Here is an 18,327-nt window from a genome sequence, read left to right as displayed (position 1 = left end):
CTTATTTTTCAAAAAAAAAAAAAAGAGAAAAAGATGACATGCATATTTGACAATCTATGTATTTTGATATTTAATTTGTTGTTTGATTAATTATGTTACATGTAAATCTGTATTTATGTACAAATTTGTTTAATTATGCCAACAATGTATATGTATAAATTGTTTCGAATATGTATAAAGCTTCTTTTATGTTTCTTTAATTGATTGCAAAGTACATACGGATGCTAGTACATTATTGAAAGTTCCCAAAAATGAATGTACAAACCGTACATGGTTCTTAAAGAATATAACCATATACAGAAGGTAACATACACAGTTTTTCTAGCTGAACAGTGTATAAATCTTGTTAGGTTTTTTGATTTTTTGTGCCTCTTTACTACCCAGTAAATGCCTTTTCGACTACCCCGTAAGTTATATATACCCGGTTTTTTGTAGGAATCATGCTTGATTTGGGTACATTATACACAACGTTTTCGTTCGAACCTTGTATGAATAGTCCTTAGGGTTATTTTTTTCATGCCTATTCGATCACAGCTGCGCGCCCTCTCTTTAATACCCACCGCCCTCCCATCTAATGTAATAACTTTCTCTTCTTTTTCTCTCTTCTTCCTCTTTATAGTTGTCGATCTCTCTTCTCCTTTCACTCTGCTCTCTTAGGGTTTTGGCACTGCTCTCTTTGACCTTAATCTCACTTCACACCACTTTCCTTTCCACTCTGATTCATTTTTTTTCCAAACTTGGGTATAATGGTGATTGGAGTATTCTATTCGGGTATAATTGGTGCATACACACAGAAGGTCCTGTTTTTGTGGCGTCTTTTCATCTGTTGCTCGTTGTTTTCTCTTTCATTTTTGAGATCCTTTTCTTCCAGACCCAAACAATTAACACCAAAAGGTTGTCACTAGCATAAATTTTAAATTCTCTCTGTTCAAAGTTCCCTTTTCCTTGTTATGATATAATATACCTCACCTATTTTGGGCCAGGATTTGCCAGTGATCTGAGAATCTCTCATGAATTGTATTTTTCAAGACAAAAGAATACCAACAGGAGCAAAATTTGAATTGAACATCTATAACTTTTGTAAGCTACTAAAATATCTGAAACAAATTTATTCAATTACTTTATCGAAGTAGTGGCTGAGTTCCTGATGACTTCTTACAATTACACAAGAGAAAAAAATATAGAAGTAAATGAAAATGTGCCGACGAAGGACCTTCTTTTACAAACCTTAATGGTAAGAATTAATATACTAAATATCTGCAACTCATTGAGTAGCTAGACCTTGCTGACCTTTACTGTTCCCAACTCCACAAAAGCATTTATCACCTTAATTGCTTAGTCTACCTGGGCTCAACATCAGTAATTGAAACCTCATTTGATGACATGGGGACAGACTTGCTTGAGGACCTGTGAGTGTTGCCTCCAATGTTTCCAAATCCAGCATGTATACTTCTATTCACAATGCAAAATGCAGGACTAGACGGGATCTCGAGAGACACTGTTTCGCTACTAAGCATCAAGGCCACATTTGACATAGTGGGTCTGTCTGCTGGGTTGTCCTGGACACACAATAGCGCAATCTGTGTGCACCTCAATAATTCACTCGTCGGATAGTGATGATCTAAAGATGGATCTGTTATTTCTGTAATGGTACCATTGGTCCAGTTCTCCCATACCTATGTGATGGTAATTTCAATTTCTTTAGTACATAGTTCCTTTGCTGATTAGAGAAATAATAGATACAGAGCATTAGTGCTGCTACTTACAAAACTCAAGAGAAGTTCGGTCACATCATTCTCAATGGTACAGTTCTTCTTTCCAGTTATAATTTCCAAAACTAAAACACCATAACTGAAAATGTCTGACTTGACCGAGAAGTGGCCCAGCATTGCATACTCCGGAGCCATATATCCACTACAACAAAGTATGTATATCAATATCAGTTTTAATTTTTATGGCAATTTCGGGGAGATCATAAAGAAGTATATGGTTAAACTCAACAATTATTGCAATATATACCTGTACAGTACTTGTAATATAATTGAGTGACATATACTTACAATGTTCCTACAACTCGACTTGTGATATCTTGAGTTTGGTCTCTTTCAAAAAGTCTAGCCAGACCGAAGTCGGATATCTTTGGGTTCATCTCTGCATCGAGCAAGACATTGCTTGCCTTTAGATCTCGGTGAATAATTCTAAGCTGAGAATCCTCGTGTAGATAAAGCAGCCCTCTTGCAATTCCACAAATGATCATGTACCTTCTTTCCCAGTCTAGTAGGTGTCGCTTCTCAGCATCTACAGAAGAAGATATGGAGGATCTTATTTAATTAGGACTAGAAATGTACCTCTTCCAATAGTTGAACCATACTACAATTTATAGACTATTAAGCATAGTAGGAAATATCGGTATTGGGATCGGTCCCGGCCGATACCAATCTGGGATCGGCGTATCGGCCGGTATCAGCCAATTCGGATCAGAAAATCAGACTTTTTGACCAGAAACTTGTTTTACACTAAAAAAAATAGGAAAAAATTGATAAAAAAATAATTTGTCAATAATTTATTTTTAGATAAATGATTACAATCAAATAATCCACTAATAGAATATAATACAAGCATTAAAACTATAAACACACTCTTTCACTGCTAGAAACTATGCCGTGCTGGCTGGATCACTTCATCGTCGTCTGTATTATGATAAAAATGGAGATATTGTTGTCCGGAACCAAAAAAAAAAAGACATTGTAAACTCAAATGAAAGATTGTAAACACATGTTCTATTTACTATCTAATCACGGGCTGCATAGTTGGCAGCATACATGTTCTATTTACTATTTAGTTGGCAACATATAAAGTTGTAAACACAATCAATCCATTACTACGTGCAGCATAGTTGGCAGCATGCATGTTCTATTTACTATTTAATTGGCAGCATGTAAACACAATCAATCCATTGCTACGTGGTAAAGGCATATTACTCAATTTCACATCCCTTCTCCATTTCCGAACCTTTTATTTTGGAGTTCTATTTAATCACGGGTAGTTGGCAGCATATATAAACCTTTTATTGCTACGTGGTAGTTGGCAGCATAGTTTTAAATAGAACTATCGGCTCGGTATCAGACCAAAATAGCATAAATTGGATGAAAAACAGAAAATCCGTGAATATCGACTCGGTATCGGATTGGACTTGGCCTATACCGATACGCATCGGCCGATCCGTATCGGTATCGGCCAATATTTCCTACTATGCTATTAAGTATATATGCCGGCTGCTATATTGCATTTAGTGGACCTGTATTAATTCCTATATCTTGAGGTATCGTGAATAACTATGTAAATATTCTTTTTATCTTCTATACAATTGTCAGTGACCTGCCTTCAATATAATATATGATGAGAATTTTGCATTGCAAAATAATTAAAGCCAATTATGCCAACCTGGCACGCCAAATTAACATATATCTACAGAGTTGGATTGTAAGGGACCAAGGGCCATGTGTAACAATTTTTGTCAGGGTAGACTCGTTGGTTTGTGTCAAACCTAAGCAACAGTGAAATTCACCAAAAAAAAAATTGAGATAATTAAAGTTATGGCTATTACTCTATAACTGGGAATCAACAAGTTAATTGAAAGATAATATTTCCTGAAAGAGAAAGAAAACATTACCAAAAAGGATTTGATCAAGGCTTTTGTTAGGTACATATTCATAAACAAGCAATTTCTCCTGGTCTTCCAAGCAGACACCAATAAGTCTGACAAGATTTTTGTGTTGAAGCCTTGCGACCAAGAGTAGCTCATTTTTCAATTCGCCTAGTCCCTGACTGGAACTTTGAGAAAGCCTCTTTACTGCTATTTCTCGGCCATCAGGCAGTAAGCCCTTATAGAAGATTTAAAAAGTAATTACATACAATAAATGTCCAGAATATTAGTAATGAATATATATATTCCTACCTTATATACGGATCCAAATCCACCTTCACCAAGTTTGTTTTCCTTTGCAAAATCAATTGTTGCAAGTCTTAATACAGAGAGATCGAGAAGCAGTGACTCGACACTTATCTCCTTGGAATTACTCACATCTGTACATTGACACCAAAATCAATCAGCATGGGCCGAGCTTACTTGAGTACAATGTCGATCAAATAAAATGATTTTTCTTACTCAGCAATCGTTTTGTCAGCTCTAATTTTCTCATCTTTAAGAAGCACAAAAAAAGACCAGCTATTACAACAAAAGCAAGGACCAGTGGTATAGTGATTGCCATAGTTGTACTAGTTGAAGTTTTCTTTTTGCCTGCATAAAACACATCAGAACTCACAAACACGCCTAACCTTTTGATTTTAACAAATTTCAACGACAATAATTTAATATATCAAATGGATGTATTACAATTACGAAATGAATATACATCAGAACTATCTTAAACAAGTAATATTATTCACGCACAAGCACACACACGCGCGCACACACACACACTTTGATTTTACTATTACCGTTGGATCAACGATTTTCAAAGTGGCTTAATAAATGGTAAAAAAATTCTAAAAAATGTAAAATTTGGTCTCCAAGCACATATTAATATGGAGAACAAGATGAACGCTTTGGATCGGTCATTTGGACTTTGAATCAGTAATTTATGGTCCAATACACAAAAATGCTTACGCATTGCAATGTACCATAGCCCATCTCTATAGAGATATATATATATAGGAATATGCTAATATACTATGCGTAGCATAGAGGGCCTCCGTGCAACGGCTCAATATTCGACATTTCAAAATCCTAACGGTCGATCCGAACAGTTCATCTTGTTCTACATATTAATATGTGTTTGTAGACCAAATTTTACATTTTTCGGAATTTTTTTACTATTGTTTTAGATTTATTGAAAATCGTTGTTTTCAGCAAATCTAGACCATAAAAAAACAGTGATTTTCAATAAATCTAAAAAAATAGTAAAAAAATTCCAAAAAATGTAAAATTTGATCTCCAAATATATATTAATATAGAGAACAAGATGAACGATTCGAATCGACCGTTAGGATTTTGAAAAGTCGAATATTGAGCCATTGCACGGACCTCTATGCTATGCATAGCATGCTAGCATATTCCTATATATGTATATACATATATATATGTACACATATATATATAGATATATATATATATATATATATATATTTATAGAGTTAGGCTGGGGTGCTATGGATAGCATAGTGGCCTCTATGCTACGGCTCAATATTCGAGTTTTCAAAATCCAAACGGTCGATCCGAACCGTTCATCTTATTCTCCATATTAATATCTGCCTGGAGACCAAATTTTACATTTTTCTGAATTTTTTTACTATTTATTAAGCCACTTTGAAAATCGCTAATCCAACGGTTTTACTGTTTTGTGCAGCCACCGTTGGATCAACAATTTTGTAAAATACTTAATAAATAGTAAAAAAATTCAGAAAAATGTAAAATTTGGTCTCCAGGCAGATATTAATATGGAGAATAAGATGAACGGTTCGGATCAACCGTTTGGATTTTGAAAACTCGAATATTGAGCCGTAGCATAGAGGCCACTATGCTATCCATAGCACCCCAGCCTAACTCTATATTTATATATATATATATAGAGAGAGAGAGAGAGAGAGTAAGGCTTGGGTGCTATGGATACCAAGCCTTACTATATATATATATATACCAAGCCTTCCTATATATGCATACCAAGTCTTACTCTCTCTCTCTCTCTCTCCATATATATATATATATATATATATATATATATATATATAAATATATATATATAGGAATATGCTAGCATGCTATGCATAGCATAGAACCTCTCCATGCAACGGCTCGGATTTTGAGTTTTCAAAATCCTAACGGTCGATCTGAACCGTTCATCTTGTTCTCCATATTAATATGTGTTTGGAGACCAAATTTTACATTTTTTGGAATTTTTTTACTATTTCTTTTGATTTATTGAAAATCGCTGTTTTTTTATGGTCCAGATTTGCTGAAAACAGCGATTTTCAATAAATCTAAAGAAATTGTAAAAAAATTCCAAAAAATGTAAAATTTGGTCTCCAAACACATATTAATATGGAGAACAAGATGAACGGTTCGGATCGACCATTAGAATTTTGAAAACTCGAAATCCAAGCCGTTGCATGGAGGGGTTCTATGCTATGCATAGCATGCTAGCATATTCCTATATATATATATATATATCTATATATATATATATATATATATATCTATATATATATATATATATATCTATATATATATGTGTATTGGACCATAAATCACCGATTCAAAGTGGCTTAATAAATCGCTGATCAACAGTCGTTTCTGATTTTACTGTTCCAAACAGTCACTGTTGGATCAGCGATTTTCAAAGTGGCTTAATAAATAGTAAAAATATTCCAAAAAATGTAAAATTTGGTCTCCAAGCACATATTAATATGGAGAACAAGATGAACGGTTTGGATCGGTCATTTGGAATTTGAATCGGTGATTTATGGTCCAATGCACATCATGGCCTATGCATTGCAATGCACCATAGCCCATCTCTATATATATATACACAGAGGTTGGCTACTATGTTTATATAAGCATATCCCCACATATGCTTATAACTCATTTTTGCGTTTCCAATGTCCAAACGACCGATCCGAACCGCTAGATGTTTAATCCATATTGAAATGTGCTTGGAGACCAAATTTTACATTTTTTGGAATTTGTTTACTATTTATTAAGCATTTTTGAAAATTGCTGTTTTGCTGTGAACAGTAAAAAACAGTAAAAATTTCTGGACCATCGGATCAGCGATTTTCAAAGTGACTTAATAAATAGCAAAAAAATTCAGAAAAATGTAAAATTTGGTCTCCAAGCACATATTAATATGGAGAACAAGATGAACGGTTCGGATCGACCATTTGGACATTGGAAACGCAAAAATAAGTTATAAGCATAGTAGCCAAGCAGTATATACACGCATCATTCAATTTTGTTTTTTTTCACAGAAAAAATTGAAGAGCTATATCGTAGAAATTTGGAATACTTTTAGGACCTGTTCATTTGTCGCGAGATTGTGTGGGATGAAATTTGGTGGGTTTGGGAACTCACTTTTTTATTTGCGAGAACCCATGCTCGGAGGTATGTATAGGAATGATTGTAGGAATTTATTGAATGATTGTTCGGTTGTAATGTGATAATAATCGTAGGAAATCTTGATTTATTTTAAAAAAAATATGTACTTCTATTTAAATATCTCAATCAAATAATATTTTATTAGTGACAAATAATAAATAATATTTATAAATTCTAAATCAAATCGTTTAGTTAAAGCTGACAAATATTTGTCACAATAATATTTTTCTAAAGTTTCTCTATCAAATAATATATTTTTTTAATTATTTACTGTTCTAAGGTATTGTTCACGTGGCTTTTGAGTTTGATAAAGAAGAGCTTCCAGATGTAACAAATAATATTTGTTAATTATAACAATGATAGAAGTTGAGTACTACACAGATAGTCCCGGACAAATTAAGATTAGTCCCACAGAGAAAAAGAAAAATATTTCATTTATATTTATCTATAAGTTTGAGAGTGAGCTGTTGTCCTTATTTGTTTGTTACTATTTTACAAGAGAATAGTGGGTACAGCCTATTTGAAGACCAATAGAGAGGTGAGAGAGAGTATTCCATCCGTAGTGGGAACAAAATAATTTTTTTTTATCGGAAAAAGAAAAAAAAATTATTAAGTCAGAGTGAATGTTTTTCCATCAAATTACATTGATCTGCGTACTATATATAGGAAAATAATTGAGAAACTATTGAGGAAAACAATGACAACCGAACGGGCCTTGGAAATTGTTTGAAAAATCTCACCAATTCCCACTGAAATCTTGACATCCGTAGAAATTTGAAACACTTTTATTAATTCGCTTCTTTCTAACGGGTCACATACAATTACGTATCTAGTGAATTTTACTTTAATTTCAACAAAATAGTTAATTTCAACAAAATAGTTGAAATTCTCCCGACCATATATAAATGAGCAAAGATAAGGAATCACAAATGCTTACAGAAGTAAAGTAATTAAAAGCCCTTTTGAGTTTTGATACCTTCTAGAGGGTTTGTTTCTTGAGATGGTAGAGTTGGAGCCAGAGCTGGAGCAATCTCTGCTGGAGGTGTAACTGTGAGCAGCGCCGTCCCACTATAAAATGGAGAAATCTCGTATCGAATGTTACACCTTACACCGAGAATTCTCACTCCTTGCCTTCCACTGTAATTTGGGTACATCTGACTGATCAGATCCTGCAAGCACGACTTGCAGTTTGTGCCCGACATGTCCGGTGTACACTGAACTAGTCCAAATATTACTGGAAAAGAATCAGCATTCACCAGCGATGTCCCAAACTTCTTTGAATTATTGAATGATGCGTAGTCAGCTGTTGAGTTCATGAGATAGTCGACGAGATTGTCGAAGAGGGTAAAGGAAACCTTCACGTTATAGTTATTGTAGTAGAGGATCTGATTGGAATTGTCAGTGGATGATAGGAAGTTCTGGTTTGAATACCGTAGGAGACAGAATTCGTAATAAATAGTTGCTTCTTTCTTATTGGAACAGATATTTTGGATACCCTTAGTTGCTTGACTGAGGCAAGAGGAGCAAACGGAGGAGTTGACATCGCCACGACAGAGGACTAGCCCCGAAATCAGGTTTGGATTACTGCCGACGGAGCTCTTGAAAAAGCCAAAATTGGTGGTGGAATTGGTGGCACTTTTCGTCAGGTGAGTGAAGAGGGTTTGGAGATTTGCTCCATATGTGCTGTTGGCCGTGTAATTATCGCTTTTACCACAAGATGAAAACAAGTACTTATTGTCAGGCTTGACCACAGGAGAGATGAAGAGAAGTAAGAAGAAGATGGTGGGGAAGAGTGGAAGGGTAAGCTCAGGTAATTTCATGATAGCAATGGAGGATTTAACGTTTAAGTTCGTGGAGGTTTATAGAGTGAATGCTTTGCCGAAGTGGGAACTGGGAAGGAGGGTATTTTATGGAGTTTAATTCATGATAGCAAATATGCCAGGGAAGAATACATACATGAAGAAAAAGCATTGGCAAAGCGAGTATTATGACTGCTAATTGAAAAGGAGTACAGACCGTACGTAGACAAACGAGCCAAACAGTTAACAAATTAGTATTGAATGGGTTATAATCCGAATAAGGTTTTCGAAGTTCGGTTGATATTCAAATTTTTTTACAAACGAACCGGTTCATGAACAATTATTAACAGTCCATTGAACATCTCATTTTCTTATGCAGTGACTACTCCGTTTGAGCACCTCTATAGGTTACGCCTCTTTGTTCCATTTGAGTGCCTCTTCATCAGTGTTCTAATAGCTAGCTATAGTGGTTTTGGACCTAAAAATCTAAGTTACGGGATAAAACTGCGCTAATCGAGCTACGGCCGTTATAACGCTAATAGCGGTCCGCTATAGCATGTAGCGCGTGCGAAGCGGCAATAGCGGTCCGCTATGCTATATGGGCTTATGATTTTACAATTTTAATGGGCCTTAATGTTTAGATAGTTTTTTTTTTTACTTTATCAAGCTATATCAATACAATGGAATATGTGCGGGCTATATATACCGCTATATCAATCAAATTTTGTATCATGCATTAATATATGGTAGTGGTATATTTTGAATATAAAATATATCGATAGTTTTTGAATTAGGGATATTTTGAATGACAATTTGAACTTTGTATTGATTCAATATAAATATCAGAACTTCTTAATCAATTTAGTGTTTTAATTTTTTATGAGACATGTTTACTATAAGTAGAAACATAAAACATAATTTTTGAAATAAAAAACGCTATTTATGATAGCTTTCGCTATAGCTGTGCTATTGGCTAAAGCTTTTTTTTTTGTCTCCCCGCTATAAATGCCATTTAGAATCTTGCTCTTCATCAATTTTCCCCCGCTATAAATGCCAAGAATAACTTTAGGACACACTCAGACTTTATTAACTTAGATTAAAATTTTTAAAAACCCTATTCACCCCCCTCTAGGTGCCTTTGGGACCAACATACAGCCCTGTTTATGGGGTGGTCTATACTGCATACTATAGTGACAGAAGGTCGTATACGGGTCCGTATGCGACAGTGACAGAAGGTTGTATACGGGTAGACATGAGTGCCATAAATATGTATTGAGATAATTACAAAGATTTCATCTAAAATCCTAGAGGCTCCATATTCTTGACTTACAGCAATTACGATCTCCATCTATACTTTGCTAGAGAAAACTGTAAAATCACCCTGTACTTATTTTATTTTTATTATTTATTAATTATACACGCTACCCAAACAAACCCGAAGAACCTAGACTAGTGTTACGTTGTTAAATACTTTGAGATTTATCCCTGTGGATCAACACCCGGCACTAGTACATGGTAGGATTATGCGCTTGTAATCCGACAAAGTAGAATTAGGGTAACTAACACTAGTGGAAAAACAGTAATCAGGATCAGCTTATCTGGATGGGGTGTACGAACCAACCGATACTAATACCTATCTGGATCGGTTCTATCACTAAAACCGATACTAAAAGCTAATGAAAGCACAGCACCTGAACTAATTGGATCGGTTCTTAGCTTAGAACCGATCCTAATACTATCTGGATCGGTTCTAAGCTAAGCACCGATCCTAATTATCAAGTATTAGGATCGGTTCTAAGCTAAGAACCGATCCAGATACTATCAGGATCGGTTCTAAGCTTAGAACCGATCCTGATAGTGCATATTTAGCTTTATCCCAAAGTCTGATTCTTCACAGAATCATTTTTCTTTCTTCCTCCGCCATTGCTTGGCGCAGCAGCTATCTTACTGGGCATTGATCAGCTATCTCACTCTTCTTTTCTCAGGTTCATTAATTGATTAATCATCTCTTTTCTCAAGTTTGATGTTAGATCTAGCACAATTTAGGCTCTAATTCGGCTCATTTTATAAACCCTATCTTTTAGGTTTTAATACATTTTTATATTTTAAGCTTTTCTTTATATGTGAAGATGAGCAAATTCATGATATATATGAACTTTTGATATAACTATATTTGCACATGCATGCTATATATGAGCTTTTGATATATACCCATATATACCCTAGAATGCATCATATATATGTTATATAGGATTTGGCTAATATGCTATGGGTTGCATAGAGGCCTCCCGTGCTACGGCTCAATATTTGAGTTTTTAAAATAATAACGGTCGATCCGAACCATTCATCTTGTTCTCCATATTAATATGTGTTTGGAGACCAAATTTTACATTTTTTGGAAATTATTTACTATTTTTTTATGGTCCAGATTTGTCTGAAAAACAGCGATTTTCAATAAATCTAAAAAAATAGTAAAAAATTTCCAAAAAATGTAAAATTTGGTCTCCAAACACATATTAATATGGAGAACAAGATGAACGGTTCGGATCAACCGTTAGGATTTTGAAAACTCAAATATTGAGCCGTAGCACGGGAGGCCTCTATGCAACCCATATATAGCACCGTAGCCAAGTCCATGTTATATATATATACATCTCTTATTTAGGTTCCGATGGTTTAATTTTGTAGTTTGGCTATTATTGAGAGATTTGGTGCAGCGATCTTCATCTCACTCGGTACGGCATCTAAAAAAGTTGTAAGTACAACATAAAACTCATGTTTAATTAGTTGTGCATAAATGTGTATTTCGATAGCTAGACTAAATAGATTTGTAGTAAGTATGTAGCTAGAGTATTGTCTTAAGAGCCAAAACCGCATGATTAATGCCTTTAGGTCATGATACCCGTTCAAAATTAATCCATTAGGGATTAATTTTGAATAGTCCCCGTTTTGGGACTGCTCTTTGAATACTTTGTCTCAATTAGGATGTGACCACGTGTTAGTTGTGTTTTAGTATTTAAGAAAATTTCTGCAGCATTTCTCCTTATTAGTTCCCCGAATACTCGAGGAACTGAGGGGAAATGCTGCCGAAATTTTCTTAAATACTAAAACACGACTAACACGTGGTCACTACTGAGATGAAGTATTCAAAGAGTGGGATAGGATGGTAACCAGGCCCCATGTAAGCCCTATTGTGAATAGAATTTAGTACCCCAAGCTTGTTCTAAATTAATTGTGTTCTACTATAATTGCAGATGGACTGCAGTTGGATGTACGAAACATCACGTCTATCGGATGAATATACGACAGGTGTCGAGGAATTTATCAGAGTTGCTATGGAAGATATGGCGAATAAGGGGAGTACAATGATGTCGTGTCCTTGTCGTGATTGTAACAATGGTCAAAAATTTTCCAACCCGAACCAACTGAGGAGCCATTTAATCCGTCGTGGATTCAAGCAAGGATATGAGTGTTGGATATGGCATGGTGAGAGTTTTCCAACCGACATAGGTACTGGTACTGAGCATCAGGAATACCATACCGTTGGAGATGAGGGGAATGACTTACGGGGATTGGAAACCGACGTAGGTACTCGTACTGAGCAACAGGAGTATCATACCGAAGAAAATGATGATATAGTGGTAGATAAATGTGATAATTTTGATCAAATGTTACGTGATATAGAAGAGGATTTTGATAATGATAAGCAGTATTGTTTGTTTGAGAATTTGTACGAAGATTCTAATAAGGAATTGTATCCTGGTTGTTCTAAATTTTCAAAATTGAAAGGTGTACTAAAATTGTATAACCTTAAAGCATCTAACGGTTGGAGTGATACAAGTTTTACTGAGCTATTACAAACTTTAAAAGAAATGCTTCCGGAAGGAAACGAGATACCACCCAATGTTTACGAAGCGAAGAAAATATTGTGCCCAGTGGATTTGGAAGTTCAAAGAATACAGGCGTGCCCAAATGATTGTATATTATATCGAAATAAGTATGAAGACCTTCACGAGTGTCCAAAATGTGGTGCATCACGTTACAAACCAAAGCAGATTGCCAGTGATAAAAGTGATGATTGTAAACCGAATAAAGGACCTCCTGCAAAAGCATTGTGGTACCTCCCCGTAAAACCGAGATTCAAACGTTTGTTCTCAAATGCTAAAGATGCAAAATTAGTGCGTTGGCATGCCGAAAACTAGAAGAAAGACGGGAAATTACGGCACCCTGCTGATTCTCGTCAGTGGAGGAATATTGACAGAGAGTTTTCTGAATTCGGACGTGACCCTAGAAATCTAAAGCTTAGGCTGAGTGCTGATGGAATAAATCCACACAGTAGCATGAGCAGCAAGCATAGCAGTTGGCCGGTTCTATTGTGCATTTATAATCTTCCGCCTTGGTTTTGTATGAAGCGCAAATACATCATGCTGACCTTGCTCATATCAGGACCCAAACAGCCCGGGAACGACATAGATGTGTATCTAGCGCCATTGATTGAGGATTTAAAGGAATTATGGCAACCCAGAGTGCAAATATTTGATGCATACAGCAAGGAGAAATTCACTTTACGGGCCTTGCTTTTCTGCACCATTAATGATTTTCCGGCTTATGGAAATTTGTCGGGTTATAGTGTCAAAGGAGAGAAAGCGTGCCCTGTTTGCCTGGATGATACAGTCGATGTGTGGCTACCCAACTCCTCTAAAAATGTGTACATGGGTCATCGTAGATTTCTTCCTGCCAACCACGCACACCAAAAGAGAAAAAAAGAATTCAATGGAAAGACCGAGAATACCAAAGCAAATTATCCGTTGACCGGTAAGCAAGTTTATTCGCGAGTGAAAGATTTGAAAGTTCAATTGGGTAAATTTAAAAAGAAGGTGGTGAGAAAGAAAGGGCTCCAAAAATATGTTGGAAGAAGAGGTCAATATTCTGGGATTTACCATACTGGGAGCACTTAGAGGTTCGACACTGTCTCGATGTGATGCATGTGGTTAAAAATGTGTTTGATAGCATAGTTGGAACATTATTAAATATTCCGGGTAAAACTAAGGACGGTATCATTGCTCGGAAAGACATGCAATTCTTGAACATAAGGCCAGATCTACAACCAGCAGAGAAGGAAAGAGAAAAAGGAAAAACTTGTACATATCTAAAACCCGCAATGCATACGCTATCGAAAGCAGAGAAAAAAAGCTTACTGCAATGCCTTCATGGTGTCAAAGTTCCATCTGGATATTCTTCGAATTTTAAAAACCTAGTTTCACTGGATGATTTAAAATTGACAGGAATGAAGTCTCACGACTGTCATATTTTAATGACACAGCTTCTTCCTGTTGCAATTCGGGGCATATTGCCAAAGTGTGTTAGGCAGACCATTACGAAGCTTTGTTTTTTCTTTAACGCCATCTATTGCAAAGTAAATGATCCTGATACGCTAGATGCTCTGCAGAAGGAGGTTGTTGTCACTCTTTGTCATCTTGAAATGTATTTTTCGCCGTCTTTTTTTGACATCATGGTTCATTTAATCGTTCACCTAATTAGAGAAATTAAGATGTGTGGACCTGTTTTCTTGCGGTACATGTATCCGTTCGAGAGATACATGGGATTGTTAAAGGGATATGTCAGGAACCGATATCGTCCTCAGGGCAGCATCGTAAGAGCTTACACTGCCGAAGAGGTTATTGAGTTTTGTACTATATATGGATGATGTCAAAGCCATCGGCATCCCTAAATCTCGGCACGAGGGTAGACTTCACGGGATAGGCACAATCAGTGCGAAATTATTCGTGCCTGATAGTACAACAATGTCACTAGCACATTTTCATGTTTTGCAACACGTCACTGACGTTCATCCTTTTTGGGACGAGCATATGACTCTCTTGCGGCAACAGAATCCTAAGAAATCCGACAAGTGGTTAATCGGCGAACACAATAAAAAGTTTGAAAGATGGTTTACACGTAGAGTCATGCAAGCTCCGGAGGGAGAAAACATTAAAGAAATTGTCAAATTGTTGGCTCTTGGTCCAGTCCATGTCGTGAGGACCTTCCAAGGATATGACATCAACGGGTACACATTTTACACAAGAAATCAAGATTCAAAGAGTACCGTGCAAAACAGTGGAGTGACGTTAGTAGCTGTTTCGAGTGATTTGTCAAATCCTAAAGGTGCCGGACCATCGCATGCATCGATGTCATATTACGGGTTTATTGAAGAAATTTGGGAGCTCGATTACAGAAGATTTAATATCCCGTTATTTATGTGTAAATGGGTCGATAACCGTAGGGGGGTTAAAGTCGACGAAGATGGTTTTATTCTGGTGGATTTCAGTAAAGCTGGATATAAGGATGATCTATTTATACTTGCAAGACAAGCCATGCAAGTGTTCTACGTAACTGATCCCGCCGATCGTTCAAGACATGTTGTCCTCTCTGGTAAAAGACGTATAATCGGGATTGATAATGTGGAAGATGAAGAAGCGTACGATCATTTTGATGAGATACCACCGTTTTCTACTGGCATGGCATCTCTACCGGGCGCTAAGGATAATGAAACATGTCACATGCGCATCGATCATAATGAAGGAAAATGGGTTGAAGAAGTTTCCATTGGCAAGTCATAATATTGGTATGTCATACATTTAATATTGGTATGTCAAAAAAATATAAAAATGTGAGTTAATAATCTTTAATATTGCTGACAAAAAGGTACGGGTTTTTTTCTTCAGAATACATTGAAACACCCAACGATGGGAAGCATGCAAGTCATTCTTCAACACTTATTGTAGCTTATTTTTTTCATGTTATATGTAATTTATTAGCTTATTTTTAAATTTTTAATGTTATTATTTTAGTAGCTTATTTTATTTCATTTTATAAGTAATTTTCAAGGTATTAAGTTAATACAATTTAATAGTTTTTAAAATAGCTTCTGTACTAAAGAAATTTTTAAACTAATAATTATACTAAAGAATTTTTCAAAATAATTTTCAAGTTTATTTATAAAATATCATACACATGAACATCCTTTTTTTATTTTTTAAAATAACATACACATACAAAAATATAAAACAACACATAAACATCCTTTTTTATTTTTTAAAATAACATACACATACAAAAATATAAAACATCCACACATACAAAAATATAAAACATCCACAGAGTAACCAAACACTATCAGGATCGGTTCTTAAGCTAGGAACCGATCCTGATAACATCTGTATCATTTTAAATAAATATAACAACAGGATCGGTTCCTAGCTTAAGAATCGATCCTGATAGTGCTTCCTCTCCAAACGGCGCCTATATTCTTTATAACTTACTAAGTTTTCAAAAAAACGCAAAACCTCAAAACCCTCTCCAAACCCTCCGTGACCTAGCCGTGCTCCGCCTAGCCGCGCTCCCTCTCCACGCTATCTCTCCAAACCCTCTCTCTCAAACTCATTTCTTTAGATCTCTCGTCCTCCGTGACCTAGCCGTGCTCCGCCTACCTTCGGCTCTGTCTCTCCCTCTCAAACTCGGGTAAGTCTCCTTCTCTAAACCATTATGCAATGTGCAAAATTATTGTGTGTATACCAGACTTTGAACTAACAGGGACCATTATGCAAAATTTGGACTGATTTTGTGTGGATTTTGTGCTGATTTTGTGCGATTGTGCGAAATTTTAAATGTTTAGGGGTTGATATGCAAATTGTGAGATTGTTTAGAAATTAATTGTTAGATTAATTTAGATTAATTTTTCGGGTAAATTAATTTAGATTAATGAGGGTAAACAATTAATTCGGGTACCAATTTAGATTAATAAGGGTACCAATTTAATTCGGGTACCAATAAGGGTTAATTAGTTTAGATTAATTTGGGTTTAGAAATTGTTTAGAAATTCGGATTTAGAAATGTTTAGAAATTGTTTAGACCACTTCGGATTAGAAATTCTTGAAATTGTTTAGAAATGTTTAGCAAATTGTTTAAGAATTGTTTATAGATTCATACAAATGTTGAATTTGTATGAACATATATATTCTTGTGATACTTGGGTAAATTATATTCTGGTGATACTTTAGTAAATTATATGAAGGTGATACTTGTTTGAAATTGTTAGAAATTGAGTTTAGAAACTCGAATTATTAGAAATTGTTAGAAATTGCAAATTTTGATACTTGTTATATTGTTAACCTATTTGCAAATTCAGATATGGAAAGCAATAGTGAGACAGCCTCGGCTAAGAAACGAGGAAGAGGGCCTAATGCAATTAAGGAGAAGTTTAACGAGAAAGGGAAAAAGCTGAAACTTGACAAGTTTAACAGGCCGGTTGTTACTAAGGATACAACGTCTTTTCCAACGGAATTCGGTATATTGGTGAGAAGGAATATTCCTATAAGTTTCCAATTCTGGAAAGATGTTCCAGAAGAGAACAAGCTGAAAATATGGGAAACACTGAAGGTAAATAACGTAGTACTAAGTTCACAAGCTTTCATTTGATATTAACAAACTCTAAATTTTGATTTCTATTTGTTTGGCAGCTGAACTGGGTATAAAAGATGACGAAAAAGTGAGGAACTATTATTATCAGAAAATGGCTACTTGTCACCGGAAGTGTCGAACCGACATGACTAAAGTGTGGCGCGCGGGTGAGACGCCCGATTTTGCCAAGCAAAACATGAAAGAAAAAGACTGGGAGGTATTTGTCAAGTACCGAGAGACGGAGGAATTTGAGGTATGTTTATTTCTGCGGACCACCTACCTTATCTCTAATTAAGAATTCAATTTTTCTTATAATTAAGGCCTATAATGACTTTCTTGACATTGTAGACTGCCAGCAAGATTGGAAAGGAGAATCAGGCCAAAAACGAGTATCGGCATTTCTTAGGATCTAGAGGTTACAGTGGCGAGGGTTTTCGGAGTAGGCTTACAGATGCTATGCAGACGATTGCAGACGAGAAAGCATCTAATGATCCGTCTTCCCAAGGCTCAACAAGTACATTGAAACCAGAAGAGGTCCTTGAGATGTCGATTGAGCATAGTCACGTCACCTGGAAACTAGGAAGACAAAAGCTCGATAAGGAGACCAAGGAACGCTTTTATCCAGAAACATACGTACCGGTCATCGAGAAAATTGTGAGAATTTTAGATATTGTCATTCATTGAAACCTCAACTTTAATTCATTACGTTATAACATGTTGTCATTTCAGGAAGAACAAGAGGCGGCTCTGAAACAAGGCTTGTTGGCCGTCGAACAATACTACGATGTTCTCGGAAAATCTCTGCCAAATCCGGAACATCCTGGGAGGGTGAGAGGAGTGGGAGGTTTGGTTCCTATCAGAAAAACATACGAGAAGAGCTCAATAAGGAGGAGACGCGCTCCCTCGAGTTCCGAA

At 35.8% G+C, this 18,327-nt stretch overlaps 1 protein-coding gene across 2 annotated transcripts; it reads right to left on the bottom strand.

Moving 5' to 3' along the window:
* Positions 1 to 1,089: 1,089 nt before the first annotated feature.
* Positions 1,090 to 9,096, bottom strand: LOC144545993 (cysteine-rich receptor-like protein kinase 10). Of its 2 annotated transcripts, XM_078294541.1 has the most exons (8): positions 8,130 to 9,096; positions 4,169 to 4,300; positions 3,959 to 4,086; positions 3,674 to 3,884; positions 2,061 to 2,298; positions 1,767 to 1,914; positions 1,319 to 1,676; positions 1,090 to 1,240 (listed from the first exon to the last, which is right to left on the bottom strand). In XM_078294541.1, the coding sequence occupies exons 1-7, from the start codon at positions 8,971 to 8,973 to the stop codon at positions 1,341 to 1,343; spliced, it is 2,037 nt and encodes a 678-aa protein (XP_078150667.1). In that variant the 5' UTR covers positions 8,974 to 9,096; the 3' UTR covers positions 1,090 to 1,240; positions 1,319 to 1,340. The 2 variants fall into 2 exon arrangements, with proteins under 2 accessions (XP_078150667.1, XP_078150666.1); XM_078294540.1 differs by having other exon boundaries at positions 1,090 to 1,676.
* Between the last annotated feature and the right edge of the window lie 9,231 nt (positions 9,097 to 18,327).

Source organism: Carex rostrata, chromosome 28 (genome assembly GCF_964058835.1).
Source record: "Carex rostrata chromosome 28, lpCarRost1.2, whole genome shotgun sequence".
NCBI lineage: Eukaryota > Viridiplantae > Streptophyta > Magnoliopsida > Poales > Cyperaceae > Carex > Carex rostrata.
The sequence above is the reverse complement of the archived record's forward strand: the minus strand, read 5'-3'. Positions and strand labels throughout refer to the sequence as shown.

Bases quoted from the DNA above. Each gene is read 5' to 3' on its own strand.
- LOC144545993 (XM_078294540.1), bottom strand. From the start codon at position 8,973: ATGAAATTACCTGAGCTTACCCTTCCACTCTTCCCCACCATCTTCTTC. The intron at 4,301-8,129 runs GTATCAAAACTC...TGTTTTATGCAG, and splicing joins AGAAACAAACCCTCTAGAAG to GCAAAAAGAAAACTTCAACT. The intron at 2,299-3,673 runs GTAATGTTTTCT...CTTCTTCTGTAG, and splicing joins CCTTGATCAAATCCTTTTTG to ATGCTGAGAAGCGACACCTA.